Raw genomic sequence first — 21,166 nt, 5'->3', positions numbered from 1 at the left:
TGCAGACACATTAATACACACAAATACTCATTTACCCCTGAACATGAAACTCAGAGACTTGCTTTACTAGTTTCTAAATTCAATGTTAATGAAATACATTGTTTTCTTCTCATAAAGACAAAATATATCCCTAACCATCATTTTAGTATCCAAATTGTCACCTGTGTGTAGGCTCTGTCCAGCTTCCACTTGCTAGGTGGGACCATCAACTCAAGGCTAGCTTTATCTTACTTTTTCCCTACTGAGCAAGGAAAGGGTTTAGTCTCTATTCCTCACCTGTCAGGTTTACTGCTCCATATAATGCAGCACAAAATAAATAAATAAAATAAATAAAAAATAAAAAAAGGAAAAAAAAAAGAAAGGCTTAATGTTAGTTGGCCAATGGTAACAAGAGTAACCATGACAACCAAAAGTTTTCAAAAGTAGTGCTCACAAGCAGAGACACATAACTCAGATGTATTATTAAACAATAGTGCATCAAAATGTTTACAGGCCTCTAATCATGAGTAATGGGAGGCCATGAGACTATCACTGAATAAAGAATGCATGGCTTTCAATGGCACTTTTACTTATTATTTATCAAAAATTGCTGCAAAAATTAATTAATTAATTCAGCAAGTATGATGACCAAGAAATTCAATTTTTAATAACTCAGGAAAACGAATAATGTTCTTAATGAAAATACAACAGAATTTCATAACCATAAAGTCTTCTGCTAAGAACTATGTTCATTACTTTACTGATATGAAATTCTGTAAATTGCATTGATCTACATAAAATTTTGAACATTGGAACATTATACCACAATGAAATACAGTAGCAGAAATAATTTTTCCAACACTTCTTGAAAAGTAAGGCAATCATGAATCTTTTTTATAATAATGGATGAATTATATTTTAAGTCTTGGAAAACATAATACTTGTGATTATAAATCCAATGTGCATGACCCTTCTTTACAGCTAACTCACGGGAGCATCTTATTTCTAGCCATTGAAAAGACAAGACATTTCCTCATGAGAGTGCTACTTTCTGCAAACACATCCACTGGTCACTCATAGGTGCTTCCACCTGTGATGATATAGTGACTATTAAAGTATGCAAATGTTTTCCAGAAAGAAGTAATCTGAACAATATTCATTTGAAGGCAACAGATAAAGTGATTTGTGTTGTAGACAACGGGTACTACAGACAAGGCAGTCCACTGCTCAATGAAAGAAAATAAAAAATTCACATTTATCTGTATAAACACACACAGTGAATGATGACAATGATGTCACACTTACTTTGTTTAGTTCTTTCTATTCTTAAATGTAAAGTGATTTACCTAGCGTCCTGAATTCAAAAATAACAAACAGTCAAACAAGTAAAAACCCAACCTTTCTCTCTTACTTTTTAACCAATGAGTTTATCAGAGACTGAGGTGTAGGTAATCTCCGGGTGGAAGAGAAAGGCTTCTTGAGAATTTACATGAAAGGATGGAGAGTTAACTAACAGAACACTTCTACCAGATGGCTTGATATGGCTGAATGTGTATTCAGATCTGTTTAAACATTCACTTTTGAAGGCCTGAAAATCAGGTAAATTTATATCATAGGGCAAGATGAAACTGACAGTAATAGAATAAACAGCTGGAGAAAAATAACTTTAATATTATTGAACATGTATAAGGGCATTTATTCAATGTAGCTCTGTTGTGGGTACTTGGGTGTCAATGAGAAATAAGAGTCAAGATAAGATAATGGGCAATTATAGAAATGCTACAGTTCTATCATCCATAACTAGAACTTCAAGCCCATAGGAGGAAGCCAAAGAATAGCCTAAACAGAGGGAGGAGAGGAAGGAGCTTAGTCATAGCAGGAGATGATCAAGATAGGAGGAGTGGCCAGGAATGAAGAACGGGACTCCAGGCAGGGTAGGCTGCTGTGTGCTGGGAGGCAGAGACAAGCAGCCTTAACTCTGTGCTGAGCATTGGCTTAGATTTCTTTATGAGGTATAATGGCTGTAATGATATACTGATGATCATTCAGAAACACCTGTAACTTGGTGCTAAAACAGGAGAATAGCTGAAAAAGCTAAAATTAGTTGTTTTTTCGGATCTACCTCATGATTTACACACATAAGCAACAGAGAAAAAGGGTGGAATTTTCTTACTTCATGGGCTACAACTAGCATATCCAAAGGTACTATTTCTGGTAATAGTATGCTTGCATTTCTCTTGCCTCATATTCTGCAGGATATTTCCTACACCGTGCCACACAGAAAAATCTACTATCGTCTTGAGATATTTTTGCATAAAGTTAATATTTTATTTAAAAATATTTACTTTCTATATAAGTAATTTTCAAGACATATTAGAACTAATTAATAAGTTTATATATGCAGCTGTGCAGAGTAGATGGATGTGGAAGAAATGAGTGGCCTGATGACTTTTAACTGTCAGTGGTAGATGGATTATGGGAAGCTGGGTCTATACATCACTATTAGACAAACACATATACATATAAAGTAGAAATAATATAAGACCATTCCTATTACTTCTTTATGTTCTCAGATTATGGAATAGTATTATTAAAAAAAACTCACTTCTCTAGTTCATTTATTTTCTTAGTAAATAATGACGTTGTGGTGTTGGCCAGACTTTCTAGCACTTCATCTGTAGAAGTTGACCTTGACCACAGGGCTCCTGATTTATATCCCAGTGTTTTCCTAGGCTTTGTTAGCATCACATTTATGAATTTATATGTTGAGTCACTGGATGAATGAATTATGAAAGTCTTTACAAAGAAATCCTAGTAAGAAGTATTTGTAACACTGTAAATCTACCAATTGAAGTTTAATATTCTTCAGAGTCAGTACATGGTTTAGAGCCCTTACAAAGTTTCAGTGATACTTTTTTGTCACTGGTTATCAGTATATTCTAGATATAAAAATTAAGAGAATAAAAAATTAAAATTAATAGAGTAACATAAAATAGTGTCCTTTTCTCACATCAATATGATTAGTAAGAGAATTTCTCAAAGCCTCAAGTCGCTGGGTAAAATACACTTATTAATATGGCAACCCATCTATGGCGACTGACTCTTTCACAAGTGATCATGCTAGGGGCAGGTGTATTTGGTAAACGTAATTTTCAAGTCAGTGTGGCCCCATTCTGGCTTATGCCATTGAGGTCTTTGAACATTATTTGCATAAGGATATAAAATGTTAATATTTTCTTAATTATAGTAATAGCAACAATACCTTCATTTTGAGATATATATATATATATATTGTGAAAGGCACCTAAAAGAGGGAGTGAAGTAGAGATTATATAATTAACTCTGCTCAGTATCTAAGCTATAAAAGACACCATTCAATGAGTACAGATTTCTTCTTGAACTGCCTCATGAAAATGAAGAAGGTTGTTGAGGGTTGTTGAGTCTACTTAAATTTCAAGTCAGGAACATGTTTTAGTGCTGAAGCAAGCATTTCTATTTCAGAAATGCTCCATGGCCTTCAGATGGCTAGCTAAATATACTTAGCATTCGAGGATGTATGCATTTTCCAACAATCACATTAGACGATGCTCACATGTGCACATACGAAAATGCAACTCATTTAACAGAGACATGAAACCTAAATAAGATACTTCCTCTTGCAGGATTAGGGAAAATTATAAATGAGCTGTTTTTTTTTTCGAGCATATGTAGATGAATCAAGGAAAATGTCATTATAGTTTTTAAAACTTATCAAGGTTATGGTTCATAATTTATACATTTATATAATTGGCTTATACATACAATATGATTACTTACTAATTGCCTCACATATCATAATAAAACATGATCTGAAAATGATTCATGCATTCTGTTCATTTTGAATATAAGAAATGTCACATGACCTGGCCTAGAAATGGACCTTGAACAAGTTTTTTATTTTTGTTGATGTTTTTGTTGTTGCTTTTTGTTGTAGTTGTAGTTGTTGTTTTTATGGCCAAATTCCAGTTTAGGATGTGACCATTTGGATAAGTATCATCCAGATAATAATAAGAAGTCTAATTTTTTCAAGACAGGGTTTCTCTAGCTGGTTGTCCTAGAACTTGCACTGTAGATCAGGCTGGTCTGCTTGCCTCGCTTCCAAGGTATTTTCCACTACCCCCGGGATGTAACTTAGATTTTTATAAAATCTATTCTGTCTTTTAGGTTATTACCTGTAACTGACATACAGGGAGGAGAACCAACTGCAGCTTTGGCTTACATAGGATTCATAAATTACTTAGAATACATGAGTATCACCTTTCTCCTACTTTTGTGTTGTATACAGAAGATAGGTGAGAAAATACAACAGCCTCCATAAGATGCACACTGCTAAGATGAGGATTGGTATGAGAAGACTCAAACCATCAACTAAGAGCAGATTCTGTCATTGACCACTGATTCTCTATTATTCTAAAGCTTGATAAATTTCATGGTGGCAGTGATCTGGATGGATAACTAGGCATATTTATCTCCTTCTTCTTAACCCCAAGACAGAATAGGCAACTTAATGAATCATGATTATGAGGTCTGCTATGTCTTTAATCATTTCAACTTTCTCTCCATGTAGAATGAATAGAATACATCCTTACAGAGTTTGTCGGAGAAGAATTAAAGATGATGAAGAAAAAAACAAGCCTATTCTATGAACATAAGCACAAGGGAATAAGGGTAGAAATGACAAGATGCTAATCAGGGTGGTACTGAGACATCTGAGGACTGTGGTTACAATTTGTTTCAATTAGAAGTCAACACTTTCTGATCACCCCTTCTTGAACACTGATGTAAATTTAATAGTGAATATTTGGAATAAGATTCAGAAAAAAATGGGAAGGAATTCATTCTTTTTTTCTTTTCTTTTTAAAAAATCCTTAAACCATTCAGTTGTATTTGTTAAATCATAAGAGATAAATATAAGGAAACATTTTAGCCCAGGTGCACATTAGATTTATGAAACCTGAACATCTAAAACCCAAATTAAAGCTTACATAGAATGGGCTGTTTAGGTGGTACTAATATCTTGCTATCATGAAAACTGGTCATCACAGTGCATCACAGAAGATGGAAGCTGAGAGAGTGGATGCTTACAATTAAAAGACCATACCATTAGCTTAATCATCTCAGCTTGTTTTAGGCATGACAAAAGCATGTTTTCCAATAATAGTTACTGGGCAGTCTTAAAATATATAATATCTACCACACAACCACAAGAATATAATTTATTCTACTAAGTCAAAGTAGTCTTCAAAGTCACAATTAAAATATAGAGCAGGCCTACCTTTTATAAAGAAGAATAGCAATCACAATACAGATGATAAACACCACCGCAAGAACAGGACCTACGACCCATATCAAGCCTTCCTCTTCATCTGTAATTGGCTGTGGATCCAGATCCATTGACACAACAGGGTCGGAGTATGGGCTGGTTGCATACATCTTCTGAGGATAAGCAGAGTCCATTTTAGTTAGATAATGTCTTTCTGAAAGGTATCTTAAGCACTAAGATGAGAGAAAATATAATGATATGCATTTGATGACAGGCTGATAACATCATATTGCTGGAGAAAAACTGGGAAAAGACAGATGGGTTAAAAGGAAGCAAATAAAACCACACATGTATGAGATGAAGAAGGATATTTTACAATGATAGAAATTATATATATATATAACAAAATCATTTTAAATGGTGTGACTTCAAATGTATTTTGTTCATAGAATTTACAAATATAATTTTATGAAGTCTAAAATACCAATGAGCAAGCTTAGTCAGTCTTTCTAAGAAAATCCCCAACAAGTCATAAGAAGCCTTCTTTTGGGTTCTTGCTGGTGGTTATCCAGGAAGTTTCCTGAAATGCTGTTGCCCTTGGATGTCTCTTAGAGGTGGACTGTAAGTTCCAGTTTCTAAAGACACATGTACTAAAGACATGAGACTCAGAGTACATGAGCTGGATCTGACTTGAAACTCTAGTCCTTGAAGAATAATATTCATAGTACCAGATGTTTCTACGGGAGGGAAGCTTCTAAGGGAGGGAAATAATCAATATTCCCATCCAGATGTGATGCCGATGAAGCACAGGAACCAACATGGCATGATACCTCTAAGGATACAGTAGTAGCACAGATACTTTGGTAGTTACCAACAATACTTGAACTGGACTTAAGACCTCTTCATAAAGAGAGAAACATACCTGGTACTGGAAACCTAGCTAACAATCTGCAGCTAGGGACACCACAGATTTTGAAAGAGTTTCTATAACATTTTCAACTGATATGTCTGCAACACTATGTCTGCACCTAAAACACAGGGATCACTGTTGGAGAGGGAGCAGAATTAGTGTAATAGACAGAGGAACAGTTAGTTTCTATGAGATAGTGTTCCCTTTACAAGGCAGAGAAACTCCATTCATGAAATTCTACTAATATAGCTGTCTAATACGAGACCCAAATGAATAAAGATGACATCAATAGACATGTTAATGTAGAAGGGGGAATCTTATAAGGTTTGTACTCTGTAAAAATTATTAAAAGTAACTAAGGAATGTTGAGAGGAGGAGAAATCATGTTTTCTATGAAAGAGCACACAAATTGGTTAGCCAATACCAGATGGACATTCTATATCAAATGGTCATCTCTGAAAACATATTCATACAAGTAATATTATACTGACTGAGGAGGTTGTATTTATATATTTAGGAATACACACACACACACACACACACACACACACACACACACTTGAAAACAATGAAAGAAATGAGGTCATGAATTTGAGAGAGAGCAAGGAGAGAACATTGAGGGTTGAAAGAGGGAAAATAATGTAATAATATTAATGTCAAAATAAAGATTTTTAAAAAGCATTTAAAAACATTCAATGAGCATTTATGTTGTGGTAATATCTTAATTGTTATGTAAAAATAAAGATAGTAGAACTGAAATAGTAGAATTAGTTTAAAAAACTGTGAGTCCTGGATCTGAAATCCAAACAATTTTGATTGATTTCAGGCTATCTTACAGGTTTTTGAGTTAGGACTGTGAAAACCTAAGGAAACATTCCATTGAGTAAGCAGGAATACTCTGAAATCAGAACCACTGTAGTTTAAAGATCTTAGACATGAGACAATCCATTTCATGAAGTTATAGAGATTTCCCACAGAAATGGCAAACATTTCTCTAGGAAACCAAACTAATGTCTAATGCAAAGTTAGACCACACCAGCCCTTCTCAGCACTCTACATTTTCAGGGCGTTTAAGTCTACAGTTACAAAAATGAATGCTAATATTTAAATTAGATATTAAGATTAATGGATTGGATTACACAGCTTTTGAAAACAAAAATTATTCAAATTTAGAGGGATTTAGTAGCTTCTACTTATGACAGCCAACCAATTAGAAGTTCATATGCTTTCTCCAGAAGGAACTCTATCACATATCTTCAAAACTCAGTTACTTTGTAAAGAATGGGCTTTGGTTCTGTAATGTCCTATTTCTGTCTATTTTGTCCCATTTAAAATGAAGCATTTTCTTGACTCTGCCCTTTTAAGTTCTGTTTTATTTTTCTAGTCCACAACTCAATTTACACCCACTGGCTCCAGGTGTCTCCTTCCTCTTACGCATCTGTTTTCACTTATAACTGTGACCTGTACTGTTATTTTCTCATTTACTAAATCTAATTGTATTTCTTCAGACCTTGGGTTTAAAGTATCTTTTAGACTTGCCTCAGTTGAGCAAGACTTAATAACTAACTCCCTTCCTGACATTCTTGATTCTGTATTTCACCAGCTCCTTCCTAATCTTTCAAATTTAATGAGCCCTGTGAACTCACTGACTGACTTTCTGGCCCAGCATAACAGAGCTTTTACTTTCAGTTGCCTGGGCATTCAGGTTCAAATGAAGAGCTTCCCTTCCCTTTGTTTTGACTCACACTTCCCTAAGTTTTCACTGTGAAAATAGTCTACAGGTTTGACTTTGTTAGTAACCTAAGGTCAAACTGTTGGTCTCAAAGACACCACTTTTTTTTTTTTTTTTAGAACTTCATTCATTCTCTCTTGTCCATACCCAAAGTCTGCATTTTATTAATTAGAACTGCCAAGCCTTTGAGAGGCTTTCTGTTAATATCTCTAGGACGTCTGGATACCTTACTATAGTTACCAGAAGCTTTAGCACTTTTACTTTAAACATCCTTATCATATTTAACAATTCTATTACAGTGAGTTTTGTTGCTGCATCCTAAATGTTCTATCCCTGCTAATTAACATATTTGCAAGTTCTATAACATTTAGCTCCTAAAATACAACTACTTTCTAAGGACCTGCTTACACACTGCCTTGTTCACTGGAGGAATTCAATCCTAACAAGAACCGGATAAGAACAGAACAATTTTATTTAGTCATTCATTTCTTGTTTAATGGCCTTCAAGAGATTCTATTTTTAAAAATTGTGTACATATATTTTGTTTTCTGAGATGAAAGTAAATTCCTGGAAGATTTGGGATATATATGCTCTTTGTGTTTATTTGTTCAAAGTGGCTAGCATTCTACATTGTATTTAGAAAGTTCTCAGCAAATTTTTGCTGAATAAAGTAAATGAGACAATCAAAAAAAAAAAAAAAACCCTCATCCTTTCAAGAGACTGAGAATGCTAAGACATGAATGGATATAATTTGTTCAAGATAAGCAAATTTAGTTAAGTTTTTAACCTCCTTTTCACAAACGTACTTAAGGCACATATTTTGAATTTCAGTACAAGATCAACAGAGAACATGCTCCACTGCATACCTGAACTTTACTATTGCTTTCTATTTTATTTACTTCCCAGAAGAGAGGTTAAAAAGACTTTCAAGATTTTCTATTTATCAAACAGATGAAAACTCAGTGTATTTTTTGAACTTTCTGAGATGTAACTGAAAGCAAGAGAAAAAGGAAGGAGGAAGTCTTGGAGCACGGATATATATGTATGTATATATGTACATGTATGCATGATTTGTAAATATTACATATATTACATAATAATTTGCATAAAGAACTGGGGATTGAGCTTATATATCAAAGAATATATATGTTTGTTTTGGTAGGATCCCGTCCATTTTGTTGGCTAATCTTAATTGATGTTGAGGTAATAATCAAAATGCTCAGTCACAATTGAAATGTAAAGATGGGCTTTCAAAAGCACATGGGAATTTCTAACATAAGTCATGAAAGAGATCTATGTTAAAATTAAAAAAAAAAAGCAGAGGCATAACATTTTATACTAGCCTCGTGGAAAGTAGAATTTGCTAAGTGGAACAAACTAATAGAAGAGATTAAAACATTATATCATTTAAAACCAGTTTCTGATATTCTTAATAGGAGGCAACAGATTAACAAAAAGCTCATTGTTGCAGGAAAGAGGTAAAAAACAGTAGAGACATGTTTTTTGGTTCTGCAAAATGCTAACCATGAATTGGAACAATTATAGCTATTATTACTAATCAGGTCTAGAGATGTGAAGCTTCCAAAATGGACCATGGCACTGCAAACTGGACACAACCATCTGCTATGAAGTGAATACTGGCACAAGCACACATGACTTATAGGGACAATATTGTTAATATAATGGATCATAGTTGGGATCAAGATCTCATGAAGAGAGAAAGCCTTTACGCCCTAGGAGAGAACCTACTACTATTATTCCATTAAATGAACACAGTAGTATATTGACTCCTAACAAGTCACCCTTGTATTCATGTATTAGTGCATGTCTCAACTCTCATAAGAGAAACTTCTTTTTCTTGTAGGAGGTGATTAACATAAGGACCCATGATTGGTCAGCATGCAAGATACTAGCCTTAAATGAGCATCTATATCAATTATATCCCCTGTCCTCAAGGCTCAGAGTTTACCATGAAAAACTGAAAGACGTAGTGATAGTGAAGAGGTCAGCTCAAGAACTTTGGAAAGGTCATGGGACACTTGTCTCTCTGGATGGGAGAGGCTAATTAACATTACTTCCGTCAGGGGGACACTTGCTCCCCCTATAAGGGAGAAGCTGATTAACATTCCTCAGACCACAGGTGAGGGAACCCACCTGTGGGTGGGGAAGGCTCAGATCAGGTAGACACATTCCACAGGAAGGACCAACCCTTGCCACCTACAGACAAGGGAGGTCCTTGCCACCTTATTCCCAAAAGACAGATCAGTTTAAAAAGTCACACTGCTCTGCCAATCACATTGTGCCTAACAACTGCTGCCCTAAAAATTGTATTAAAAACTGGCCAAATGGACCACCTGGGGTCACCACTTCTCCTTTGGGTGCAGGATGACCCCAACTCGTTGAGACAATAAATTCCTCTTGCTTTTTGCATTGATTCTTGGCTCCCTGTGGTTAATTCAGGGGTCCCTGGTAAGCTAAAGCTCGCCAGAGTCTTACAATAGTGGATGACAACAAGGAAAGAGTGTTTTCCAGACATATCAATTCAGCAGTGAAAGACATATGGAATCTCAGACAAGATAAAATCATAGCACGGTAGTATCTAATGGGAAACAATGTCCCGCCCCTAGATGAGAAGTTATTGGCAACTGGCATCTATTGGAAAAAACAGTCATTTTTCTTCAAGAAAGTAGGACATGAGAGCTACCCATACCCCAGGAGATGGCAATTTGAGATAGTGAAATGTTAAAATTAGAGGGATGCAGATTTCATCAGTGAGGTGACATCTGGACAAGAATGGGAATACTTGGGAGACAGCAGACTCCATAGTGCCCAAGGAAGGCATTATCACCATTCTGCTGGATTGGGTGAGAAGCCTTTGCTAAATTCTGTGGTTTACCTAAGTGTTTTAAGTGCATCATCTGAAACATTCCTAGATTTATATAAAGAAATTTCCTCTCAAGTATCTATTTCATTTTTAAAGAAAAAATGATTTCTAACACTCCATCCCCCCGATGATACTTTACTTTAAAAGATTCAACTAGATAAGAGAGAACATCCTGATGTATTGAAATTCCAGGAAGGCAATCAAATGACATTTACACCCAAAGGTAAATGAGGCTACTTTTGTGTTCTGATTTTCCCATGGGATAATTTCTCTAGTCATCTGAAGAGAGGTCTTACTGTACAGAAGAGCACCTGATACACAGACCTTTCATAAATTGTGGGCTTCTCAAATAAAGAGAACAGCTCAACTCACTTGTCAGACCTGTCAGATTTAAGCCTTGATTAGGACACAGTTAGGCATAAATCTATTAAATGTTAATGTGAACTGCCACTTTAAACATCTACCTTCCTTCCAGTCTACTGTTTCTCCCCCTTTTTCTTTTATTTAAAGCATTCAGAGCAACTGAAGCATAAAATGACATAGGAGGTAGATGAATTACATAAAACAAGACAACTTATTATTAGAGTACCTTACAAATTCTCATTCTTATTGAATTATTCTGTAACTTTCTTGGATTTTCATGATAAAGTCACTCATACTTCCTATAATTGAAGAGGCTGGTTGTACTCACCTTTCCCTAAATTCACTGTCTGGTGAAGCTGGATAGAAGCACTGGGTACTCATGGTTACAGGAGAATAAGTTATATAACTACTCTAGTTCATGTTTTCAAACATGCTACTTTTGTTTCCTAGTAAACCGTATGAGCTAATGTCTTCAGGATCATGTAACTTTAAAACAGTATTTTAAAAATGCAAATCAGTTTAAACAGAGTGAAAGATGGGGGATGCTTAGAGATTATGGAGGGAATGCTACACTGTGTGTTACATAGAAAAGTCTGGAGACTTATGCTCTATCAATCTGGTACTTCACATGGGAAATTCCTTCATCTGAGATACGATCTTATTTATAAGGTAGTATTATGCAGAACATTCATTACGTTTAATAATACCAGAAGGACAAGCAGCTCAATGTTTTACTTCCATTAATGACATCTGATGAGAAATACATGGGGGTATATGAAGGCACATACACATGCACAGTGGTAAAAATGAAAAGGAGTAGGAAACAGAGGCCATCATAATTAACTTACAGACTCTGCATGGTCCATCACTGCTAACACAAAGAAGACATATTCTTGTCCACTTTGGAGTTGTTTGTTCGTAAATCCACCATAATGTTTGTCATCCCCCAGGGTGAACTCAGTGGGAAGGACATCAAAGTGAGCAGCAATATATGGCTTTAATTCAACTTCTCTTCCATAACGGATGCTTCTGCGTTTTCTAGATATCTCCTTAAGCAGCTTAAGGGAAAAGTGACAAACAGAAAAAAAAAGAAACATAAACAACCAACTTCTTGATGTCTTAGAGGAGAAATTAATCTAGGACTGGGAAGAACCTGATAGAGTTTGTTCACCTTTCCTGCAGCAGATCAACTCAACTGACTCTTCATTGTGATTTTCAAACACTTGCTTCCTCTTAGGTAAGATGCTAAACTGATTTGAAAGAACCAGAGTATAAACACAGGCCATTAGACCTTCACGGGAAGCCCACATAATTTCCTACAGTAGTAAAATTCTTCAAAAGGCCAATACTACATTGCATCCTGTTTAAGGAAGAAGCACAGCTTGATGCACAAAAGCCTGGTCTCATGGGAGATACATGACACAGTTAGTAACCAGTCAAAGCTATCTACATGTGAAAATATTATATTTTTATAGAAGATGCCACCATTTTATTAGGGGATCATTTAAGTGATTTACATTCTCTGAAGTCTGCAGACATGGAATCTAATGAATAACTTTGATTTACCTATTCTAAGAAGTCATTGTCACTCATTTCCACATCTGGCTCAGCTTACCTCTTTCATTAAGCAATTTGGAAGAGACTCTTGATTTTTTTTAAGCACTGAATTAACTTTTCGTATAATCTACCTCTGAGGAATAAGTATATAGACAGGTGACATGGTCAGTAGAATGGGTAAGAATAAATTTCAATATCATGAAGGAACGAACCTCCCCCCAACACACACTTTTTATATTTCTAAGGAAAAAGAAAATCTAAAATTAATGTTTAAGTAATTTATTGCTTTTCATTGCCTTTCCTTGGAAGAAATTCTCATTAATGATATATGAGAATTATTTCAAAACAATGCAAAGTTATTTTATAGAGTCTAAGTGAGAAGTAGCCTCTATTTGTCTTGGGTGACTTTTGAGGAAAGTGCTTTATGTTTAGCGGCTTTTTGGAAAGAACTTTTGTTTAAATGTTTGTGAAGAAAGGGGGATGTATCTGAGGAGAAATTGGACAAAGTCTGTGTACCTGAGGACAAACATAACCTTTATCCTGGTAAACAAAGTTAAAGGACTTATGTAGATTGGGCAGCAAAACTGTTCTGCTTGGTTTTTGTGTTGGAAAGAATACAGTAAAACCAAACTGGTGAAATTTACTTTGTCTAAAAGAAATGCTGGTAAGAGATGGAGAAATAGATGGTTCAGCAGTTCAGTACTCTGGCTGCTCTTTCAGTAGACCTAGGTTTGGCTCCCAGAATCCAAAGAGTGGCTTACAAACATTTATACATCCAGTTCCACAGGATTTAACATATTCTTTTTGTCTCTGTGGATACCAACATGCATTTGATGAAGAGTGACACATGCAAGCAAACACTCATAAAATAAAATTTTGAAAAACCAAAGTAATAAATACTGGCACACTCAAGGCAAGACTCGTAAGAAAATGATTATTGGCCTTCTCTAAATTCAAATGGTTCTGTCTCCAACCACAGGCAATACAGTGTGTTTTACACCAAGAGTCACAAATGTGCATAGCTGACTCAAAATCTAATAATGTGGAAGACAAGCTTCTAGCTATGAAATAATTTGTTCCTAGGACATATATCAATAATATTTAATTTATCGTGCTCTAAAAATGTCTGTGAAATTTGAGCTTATTGCTTCAACTAAAATTATATGAGATTTAAGGCATGTACAGAAGCTCACAGGATTAGATATGCTGTGTTTTGCAAATGTGGATTGAAATTCTACGTATTTATGTATCTATGTAGACATCCAGGTGGACCACTTAATTATGCTTCAACTTCTCAGATGAAAGAACAGAAAATTGTCTTTTGTTGTCACACATAGGCTTACATATAATGATGATGATGGCTGCATCTTAAGTAAGAACTTATTGGCTACTAGACACTCTTTTAGGATGCATAAATTGGCTTCACAAAATAATCATGTAAAATAGATCACAATCACACCCAATTCTAAGTGAGAAAAGTGGGTATGATAGAATGGTTCCCTGTATGAATAGGCTTGATGGGTAATACAAAATTTAAACCATCCATGGGAGAGATGCATATGAGAGATTTTCCACCCAATTTTTACATAATCTAATTTTGACACAAAATCAAGAAATCTAATGCCATGTTTAAGTGCTGACCATTTGAATCACTTTTATTCAGTTAGCATATAGGTAATTTTTGTATATCTGCTTTCATTAACATAGATGAATATCATCTTTCCTTTTAATGTATTTTTACATGCAAATTATAAAACTATAATGCCAAATAATTAATATAATATCAAACTTGAAAGGTGACTAATAAGGTTATTGGTAATGTTCAGTACATGACTGTCTATATAACTCTGGGGAAAATGCACTAGAAATGCTATGAATAGTCTTTTGAAGTTGGTCAATCGAAAACACTTACCATCAGTTGTTTATGTGACTGTATCCCTGCTTCTACTTCACTGATCAAACCCTACCTACATTTCAGATATAGGCAGCTGTCATTATTCATCAATATCATCCCAAAGATCAGAATTTGCTAGGGTTTATTTAGAAAACATAAACTAAGTGCCTCAGGATTAAATATTAAATCAGTTTGGTGTTCTTTAGGTTCAGTGCAGTCATTTGGTGAAGTTAAATCCGGAATAAGACCCTGTCTCCAAAGAGTACCCTTTTAGGATGTTTCCAGTGTGAAACTTTAAATAGATTAAGTAAGTTTAAATGATACCAAAGTTAGCCACAATGCTGAAATTATAGCCACATATGACCTCATTACTTTATGACAGTGCTTTGAAGAATAGTGCAATGAAAAGCTTTGGCAGATTACCTCATTTGCCCTGAAATAAATACAACGAACACTGGGGAGTCATTCTGCCCAAAATTCATTACAACTATCAAGGCCTATTCTGCTCAGTTTGACCTTGAGAACAGGAATTCTAGTATATGAATTTATCATTCAGCTAATAGCCCAGACCAAAAAAAAAAACGATCTCAGAATATAATTTTGAGAGTAACTCACTTAAAAAGCCTTTTTAAAATCTTGTATGGACCTAGATGTGAGGCATATGTGGGGAAATCCCATCAGGCCATCGTTCTACTTGGTGTATTTCCAACAATGTGAATTAGTGAACTATAGGCCTTGCTGAAAAAATACTTGGGCAAATACATTTAAGCAAAGCACATTGCTTTGTCAAACCTAGCAGCACAAAATTCAAAATAAAATTACTAAAATGTTTTGTCATACAACCAGGTAAAATCTATCTCTGTATGCAAGGGTCAGACACAGGCTGAGTAAGCAGAAAGGGCCATAGCCAATTCTCGTTTGATCCACTCCACAACAGTTACAAAATATATTAGATATAATTCCAGAAGTTATATCAAGGGCTTTAGTTCTTTATCAGAAATAATTTTCATTTTCCAGTCAATGCATATCTTATTTCTTCCACCATTAATTCTGCAATGTAGTCTCAATTATATCAGTAAGAAAAGTGGGAAACAACCCATCCTGACCCAAAAGTTGTGAATTAATAAAATGTTCTTTATCAAGCTATTATACAGATTAATGCACCACAACTCAAAGGATGATTAAAATGACCCTTTGTTATGGGAATCAGTAGCAGAGACCTGTGGAATTTAATTGAAACGAAGTTCAATGTCACATAGCCCTATATTTTAATCCATTAGCATTTCTGTGCATTCTAGAGGTTAAAACCTGGCTGCAAAGGAGAATCACTTTCCATTCCTTCCTATCAAATGGCTTCACATCTAAGAAAAGCATATTATTGAAAGCATTTGATGTCCCTTTTGCCTTGGATCTCAGTGCTTTGAAAACTCGTTTTAAATAGGTAGAACTATTTATAGATTCTCCAAGCTACCTTTGCATTTAAAAATCCAATTTCAACAAAAATGTGGAAATGACAATTCTATAACTCAGCTATGAACTATAGGCTGACAGGAGGCTAACTGCTCAGAGAAAGGATCCTGTTTCTCTAACATCATAACTGACAGAAAGCAAACTGACAACTAAGCTATGTGACCACATTACTGAAATGTGTCATTTTGTACTGTAGCCACATCACCTAATCACTAGACAGTGACACAAGCAGAGACCTGACCTTGAACTTGTCTAGCCTTAAGAGCCTGAACAAATTTAACTCATAAAATAGGTAGGCAAGGATGAGGCACACCTGTAGAGATGGTACACATCTATCATAGGATGTGAGCCCAACCCCACATCCCCCTTTGTTTCTGTTGGAAGACTGTCACCTTTGTGCAGACACAGTACAAAAACATCAACAATCACTTGTAATGTAGTTAGGGAATTAATCCTTGCCCTTGACCCATTTTGTACTAATCTGAAGTAGAAAAAATATACAGAAATAAAGTGATTATTATGAGATATGGATCATGTTGTAAAGGAACCACATAAATTAAAACTTCATATATCTTGATGTTGGAGGAACTTATAAAGTAGAACATTTTGTTTAAAAAAAAGTCTCTGTAGTATTTCAACTGTGACTCCTAGCCTCTGTAGGTGGCTATGGTCATGTTTGGGATCCAGGTAAATACTCTGTATCAGGTTTTGCACAATACAGAAGTATGTAATAGTTTGTTTTTAAAAGTTCAAACTAGGGAGGAGAAATGGCTCACCAGTTAAGAGCACTTGTTGCTCTTACAGGGGACACAGACTTCTTTCCCAGCATCACATGGAGACTCACAACCATCTGTAAGCCCAGTTCCAGGGGATCAAGTTTCCACAGGTACCATGAACACAGACAGACAGACAGACAGGCAGACAGACCGACACACACACACACACACACACTAAATAAACACACACACAGGAAAAATACCCATACTCATAAAACCAGACCATTTTACAAAGTGTCTGTGTTTCAAGAAGCAGCACTAAAATCATGTCGTCATAAGACTTTGGAGTGATGCCAAACTCTTCAGTGTTTGCTGCATTTTATACTACATTTCCTTCACTGGTCAGAATTTTGCCTTTTTCCCCCTGCACTGAACTTCACTTTGGTCTCTGAAAACCTACAGAGCAGAGAGTAAGGCAACTAAATGTTTGGGAGTCAGTAGGATTCTATGAAAATCTGCTAAATAACCTACAGCAGGTGAAATGTAGTGTGCTATAAAGTGCATTCAGCATTTAAAAGACCCTTGGCAACTGACAAACTAAGGCCTCTAGAAAATTTTTTAAGAGTAATGACATCCCTATCTCTGTATCATGGTTACAATGATTAGGTAGCAAAAGGACAACATAGATAAAACACACTGTAATCTTTTAATTAAAACAAAAGGATCTTTGATAGAATTCATAGAGTACAGCAAGCCGCCTTTACTGTTTCACTCAGTTTTCTAGACACCATAGCTGAGACCTGAACAAAGTGCTGAGAGTCCTCTTTAGAGTGACGACAGACAACAAAGACACAATTACCTCATCTAACTCCATTTCATCAGGGCTCTCCCAGGGCTTGATGAATTTCCCACGAGACTTCTTCAAAGGCACAATTATAATGTAGTAACCCCTGTTTAAGAATGAAGAAACAATACAGTTAGTTCAGAGAAGAGGGAAAATAGTTACAACCTTTAATCTTTTACAGACGACACATTAAGACGAAAGGAAAATTATGAATGTCGAGTGACTCATCTATTTTTTAGTAAGAAAAATTAACCACTTGTTTGTTTAATGAAAAAAAATATGTGGCAGATATCAATGTGTGAGCTTGATGACTTCATATGATAATTTCACATGGTTATCTGCTTATTATTAAATATCCCAAACAAAACAGATATTTTTGTTAGGATATAGACATACCCAAGCTGTATCGAAATCCACTACTTCAGACTGACCCACTAAACATTTTTAATATTCACTAATAAAAAGTTTTTTTTAATGAAGATAAGTAATAATATGGCAATTGTGTTATAAGCATCTATTATTTTGTACATATACAAAATCCTGTGTATTATATTTAAGTAAAAATGAAAGTGTGTTAAAGTCACTCATAATCTTATAATTACATAAAGATAAAAGTACAGTAAAAAGCTAACTAAACTGTAAAATTGTAAGTAGTACAGGTATTTGGAGACTATTTATACCTAAAGTCCTTCAAGATAGGACTTAGTGTAATAACATCTCCAAAAAGAAGTTCAAATGTTCCATACACTGAGGATGATCAACCAAAACATAAGGACTGCATAAAGCTCCATGTTCAAGACAAGGTTCACATTAGAATGAAGGTGCTCTGTATCCTCAGGATAGTACAGACCCTTCTCCTGCTTTGCCTGTACAAGAACTCTGTCTGTATCAGTGTTCAATATGAAAACTCTGCAGATGATAACTAATAATACAGCAATCACAAAATAATTTTCGGTATTGCAGTAAATGCACAATCTAGTTTTGCATTCTTACATCACAATCCATAAAAGACTGAAAGGGAAGAAGCTGGTCCCAGATAAAGGAAATAAGAACAATTAAATAACTGCCCAATTTAAGCAATGAGGGAATTCACTGAAACCTTCATGATGGTTTTTCATTTATTTTTTCATTTATTCTATTTCTGAAAATCTCATAATTTTGGTAGAGATTCATAGAAAAATTGACAACACATATACATCAACACAGGAGTGAATTTATATAATTTTAAAAGAGACAGCTATCACATGGGGCAAAGAAAAGCAAGGAGTAGGAGATTCCAGCCCTGTTCCATGAGCTATTTTTGAGTCAAAGGGGACGTAGAAAGCCTTCTCAGCAAACTCTTTCCTACAGAAAGGTTCTTCACATACATATCTTTTAGAGCTGAGCTGTCTAGAATGGTAGCTGTGAGACCTCTATGGCCATCAAGCATTGAAATGTGGCTGGTGAGAACTGAGATGTGCCATTATGTGTAAAAGTCAGTATAAAATTACAATATAGAGTATCTCAGTGATAACTGAGTTGTGATGACATAGTAACAAATGACAATAACATGGATATTTTGGGTTAAATCAAGTGCTGCTAAAATTAATCTCCCATCACCTTGCCTTTAAAAAATATCCTTAGTAGAAAATTGACCTTTTCATTCTTGATCTCACTCTATTAGTTGGGCAGTTATTCCCACAAGTATTCTGATAACAAACCTGTCACCTCATGATGTACCTTACCTGGAGTGGGGCTCTACTACTAATGGCTCAGAGTTCTTTTTAAACACTTATAAGAGCTCCTTTTTAAAGACTGCTTGTTTAACACATTGAGTTTCAGTTGTATATTCTGAAAAAAAGACTATGAGCCTGTTCTCTGGAGAACAGAATGTAATAGAACTTAAAGAGCTTGGCAGCCTGTGAAGCACATAGTACAAAAGAGAGGCCAGTGGATAGTGGCAAGGTTTCCACATTCTTCACTAGCACGTTCCAGATTTTACACCATACAGGTAAATGGACTTGTTAAACCCTTCCCTTAATCATGGATTCAATTCAAATCAGAATCTTTTCTCTGTGGTGCTCTCTGCAACGAATCCACAGATGTATAAGTTTCCAGCCATTCATTTTCTTTACTACAAAAAAGCATGATGATCAAGGAGGGTGAGGAGAAATAAGAGTTGGAGTGTGTGAAAGAGGCCAATATCTTTTATTTTATGATCCAGACTAAGTTTCTTCCTATTCACACCCTCCTACCACCTGAAGGATTTGCCAAACAAGTCCATCATGTTAAATGAGCACAGAGAGAATTGACAGAGCTGCAACTGAGCGTTCAAAATAACACTGCAGATGCACTTGATAAACACACTTGTCAAGAAGCCTCTTGATTTTCATCCCTGCGCAGTCAGGAGAGCTTCTCTTCCCACAACAATGACACGGAAGGGGTGGGGGGTGGTTAGCAGAGAGTGCCCATTGTTTCCCTGAAGGTTCTGATAGATCAGTCACCCTGATGACTTCCATTAATTTTTCTTCCCCTTTCACATCAAGTTGCCGTTCTTTTACATATAAAAATCCATATTTTTACTTCAGCACTATCCCCCGAATTATTCAGTGAACTCTCTGGTGAGATAAGAATGGAGCAGCTTACCCCACAGCAATTAATTACCGGGATGGTCAGATACCTATCATCTTCTTTGTCTACTGATACAAGCACTCATCTAGGGCAGGAAGGCAGGACTGCCTTCAGAACAGCCTTGCACATTTCATGATAATCTGGCAATCAGGAATTCATACTATCCAAAGCTTGTTCTCTATAGTGAAGTATTTGTAATATGTCCTAGCATCGTCAGAAACCTACCAAGGCCAGCTTCTCATTTTTTTCTAGAAGATGTGTGTGTGTGTGTGTGTGTGTGTGTGTGTGTGTGTTTCCTACCTTCAGAACTCTGCCAGTGTCACTGGTACTTTCCTTTCTATCTTTACAGAGATGTTCACACACCAACTAAAGATCTCATTGCTTTTAGTTACCATTTTTTTTTCCAAAGCTACAGTTGAAATCCATGCCACTTTCTGCCCCTAAGCCCAGGAGGCTAAATAAAGCAGGAGTAATAATATAACAGTACAGATCATACCATACATTTATGACCCTCAGATACAGACAGCCCACTAGGTCCCCACACTGCTTGTCTCTTGAACTTGTATTTTCATTTCCATAACATCATTTTCTCATGTAGACTCAGAGACTGAACATCTACATCTTCTTAGGAAACAGGATCATATCACTTACTGATAGAGAAAATGCAATCTGATAAAATTCTCCTCATCATCTTTCTAGCAAACTATAATCCTACCTGACCATGTACATAAACCATAATCTTTCCTTTTAGTACAGAAGATGCTTGGGACTATATGTATCATGACACTGATTAATTAATGGTTTTCCATTTCCTTTCTCTTAGTTTCCTAAGACATGCACTAAACACATTACTGCTGATGCAAGTATTTCTATCTCAACTTTGTTCTTCCCATTGGAGCCTACAG

At 35.5% G+C, this 21,166-nt stretch overlaps 1 protein-coding gene across 1 annotated transcript in view; it reads right to left on the bottom strand.

Moving 5' to 3' along the window:
• The window catches only part of Ptprd (protein tyrosine phosphatase receptor type D), a 171,931-nt gene that overhangs the window by 123,029 nt on the left and 27,736 nt on the right, over positions 1 to 21,166 (bottom strand). The window contains exons 9-11 of the mRNA XM_028754605.1: positions 17,667 to 17,757; positions 12,019 to 12,228; positions 5,294 to 5,454 (exon numbers count right to left, since the gene is read on the bottom strand). Coding sequence (XP_028610438.1) covers positions 5,294 to 5,454; positions 12,019 to 12,228; positions 17,667 to 17,757 — 462 coding nt within the window. The remainder of the gene's footprint in view (positions 1 to 5,293; positions 5,455 to 12,018; positions 12,229 to 17,666; positions 17,758 to 21,166) is intronic.

The sequence above is a fragment of the Grammomys surdaster genome, unplaced genomic scaffold (genome assembly GCF_004785775.1).
Source record: "Grammomys surdaster isolate TR1022 unplaced genomic scaffold, NIH_TR_1.0 126029, whole genome shotgun sequence".
In the NCBI taxonomy this organism is placed as follows: domain Eukaryota; kingdom Metazoa; phylum Chordata; class Mammalia; order Rodentia; family Muridae; genus Grammomys; species Grammomys surdaster.
The sequence above is the reverse complement of the archived record's forward strand: the minus strand, read 5'-3'. Positions and strand labels throughout refer to the sequence as shown.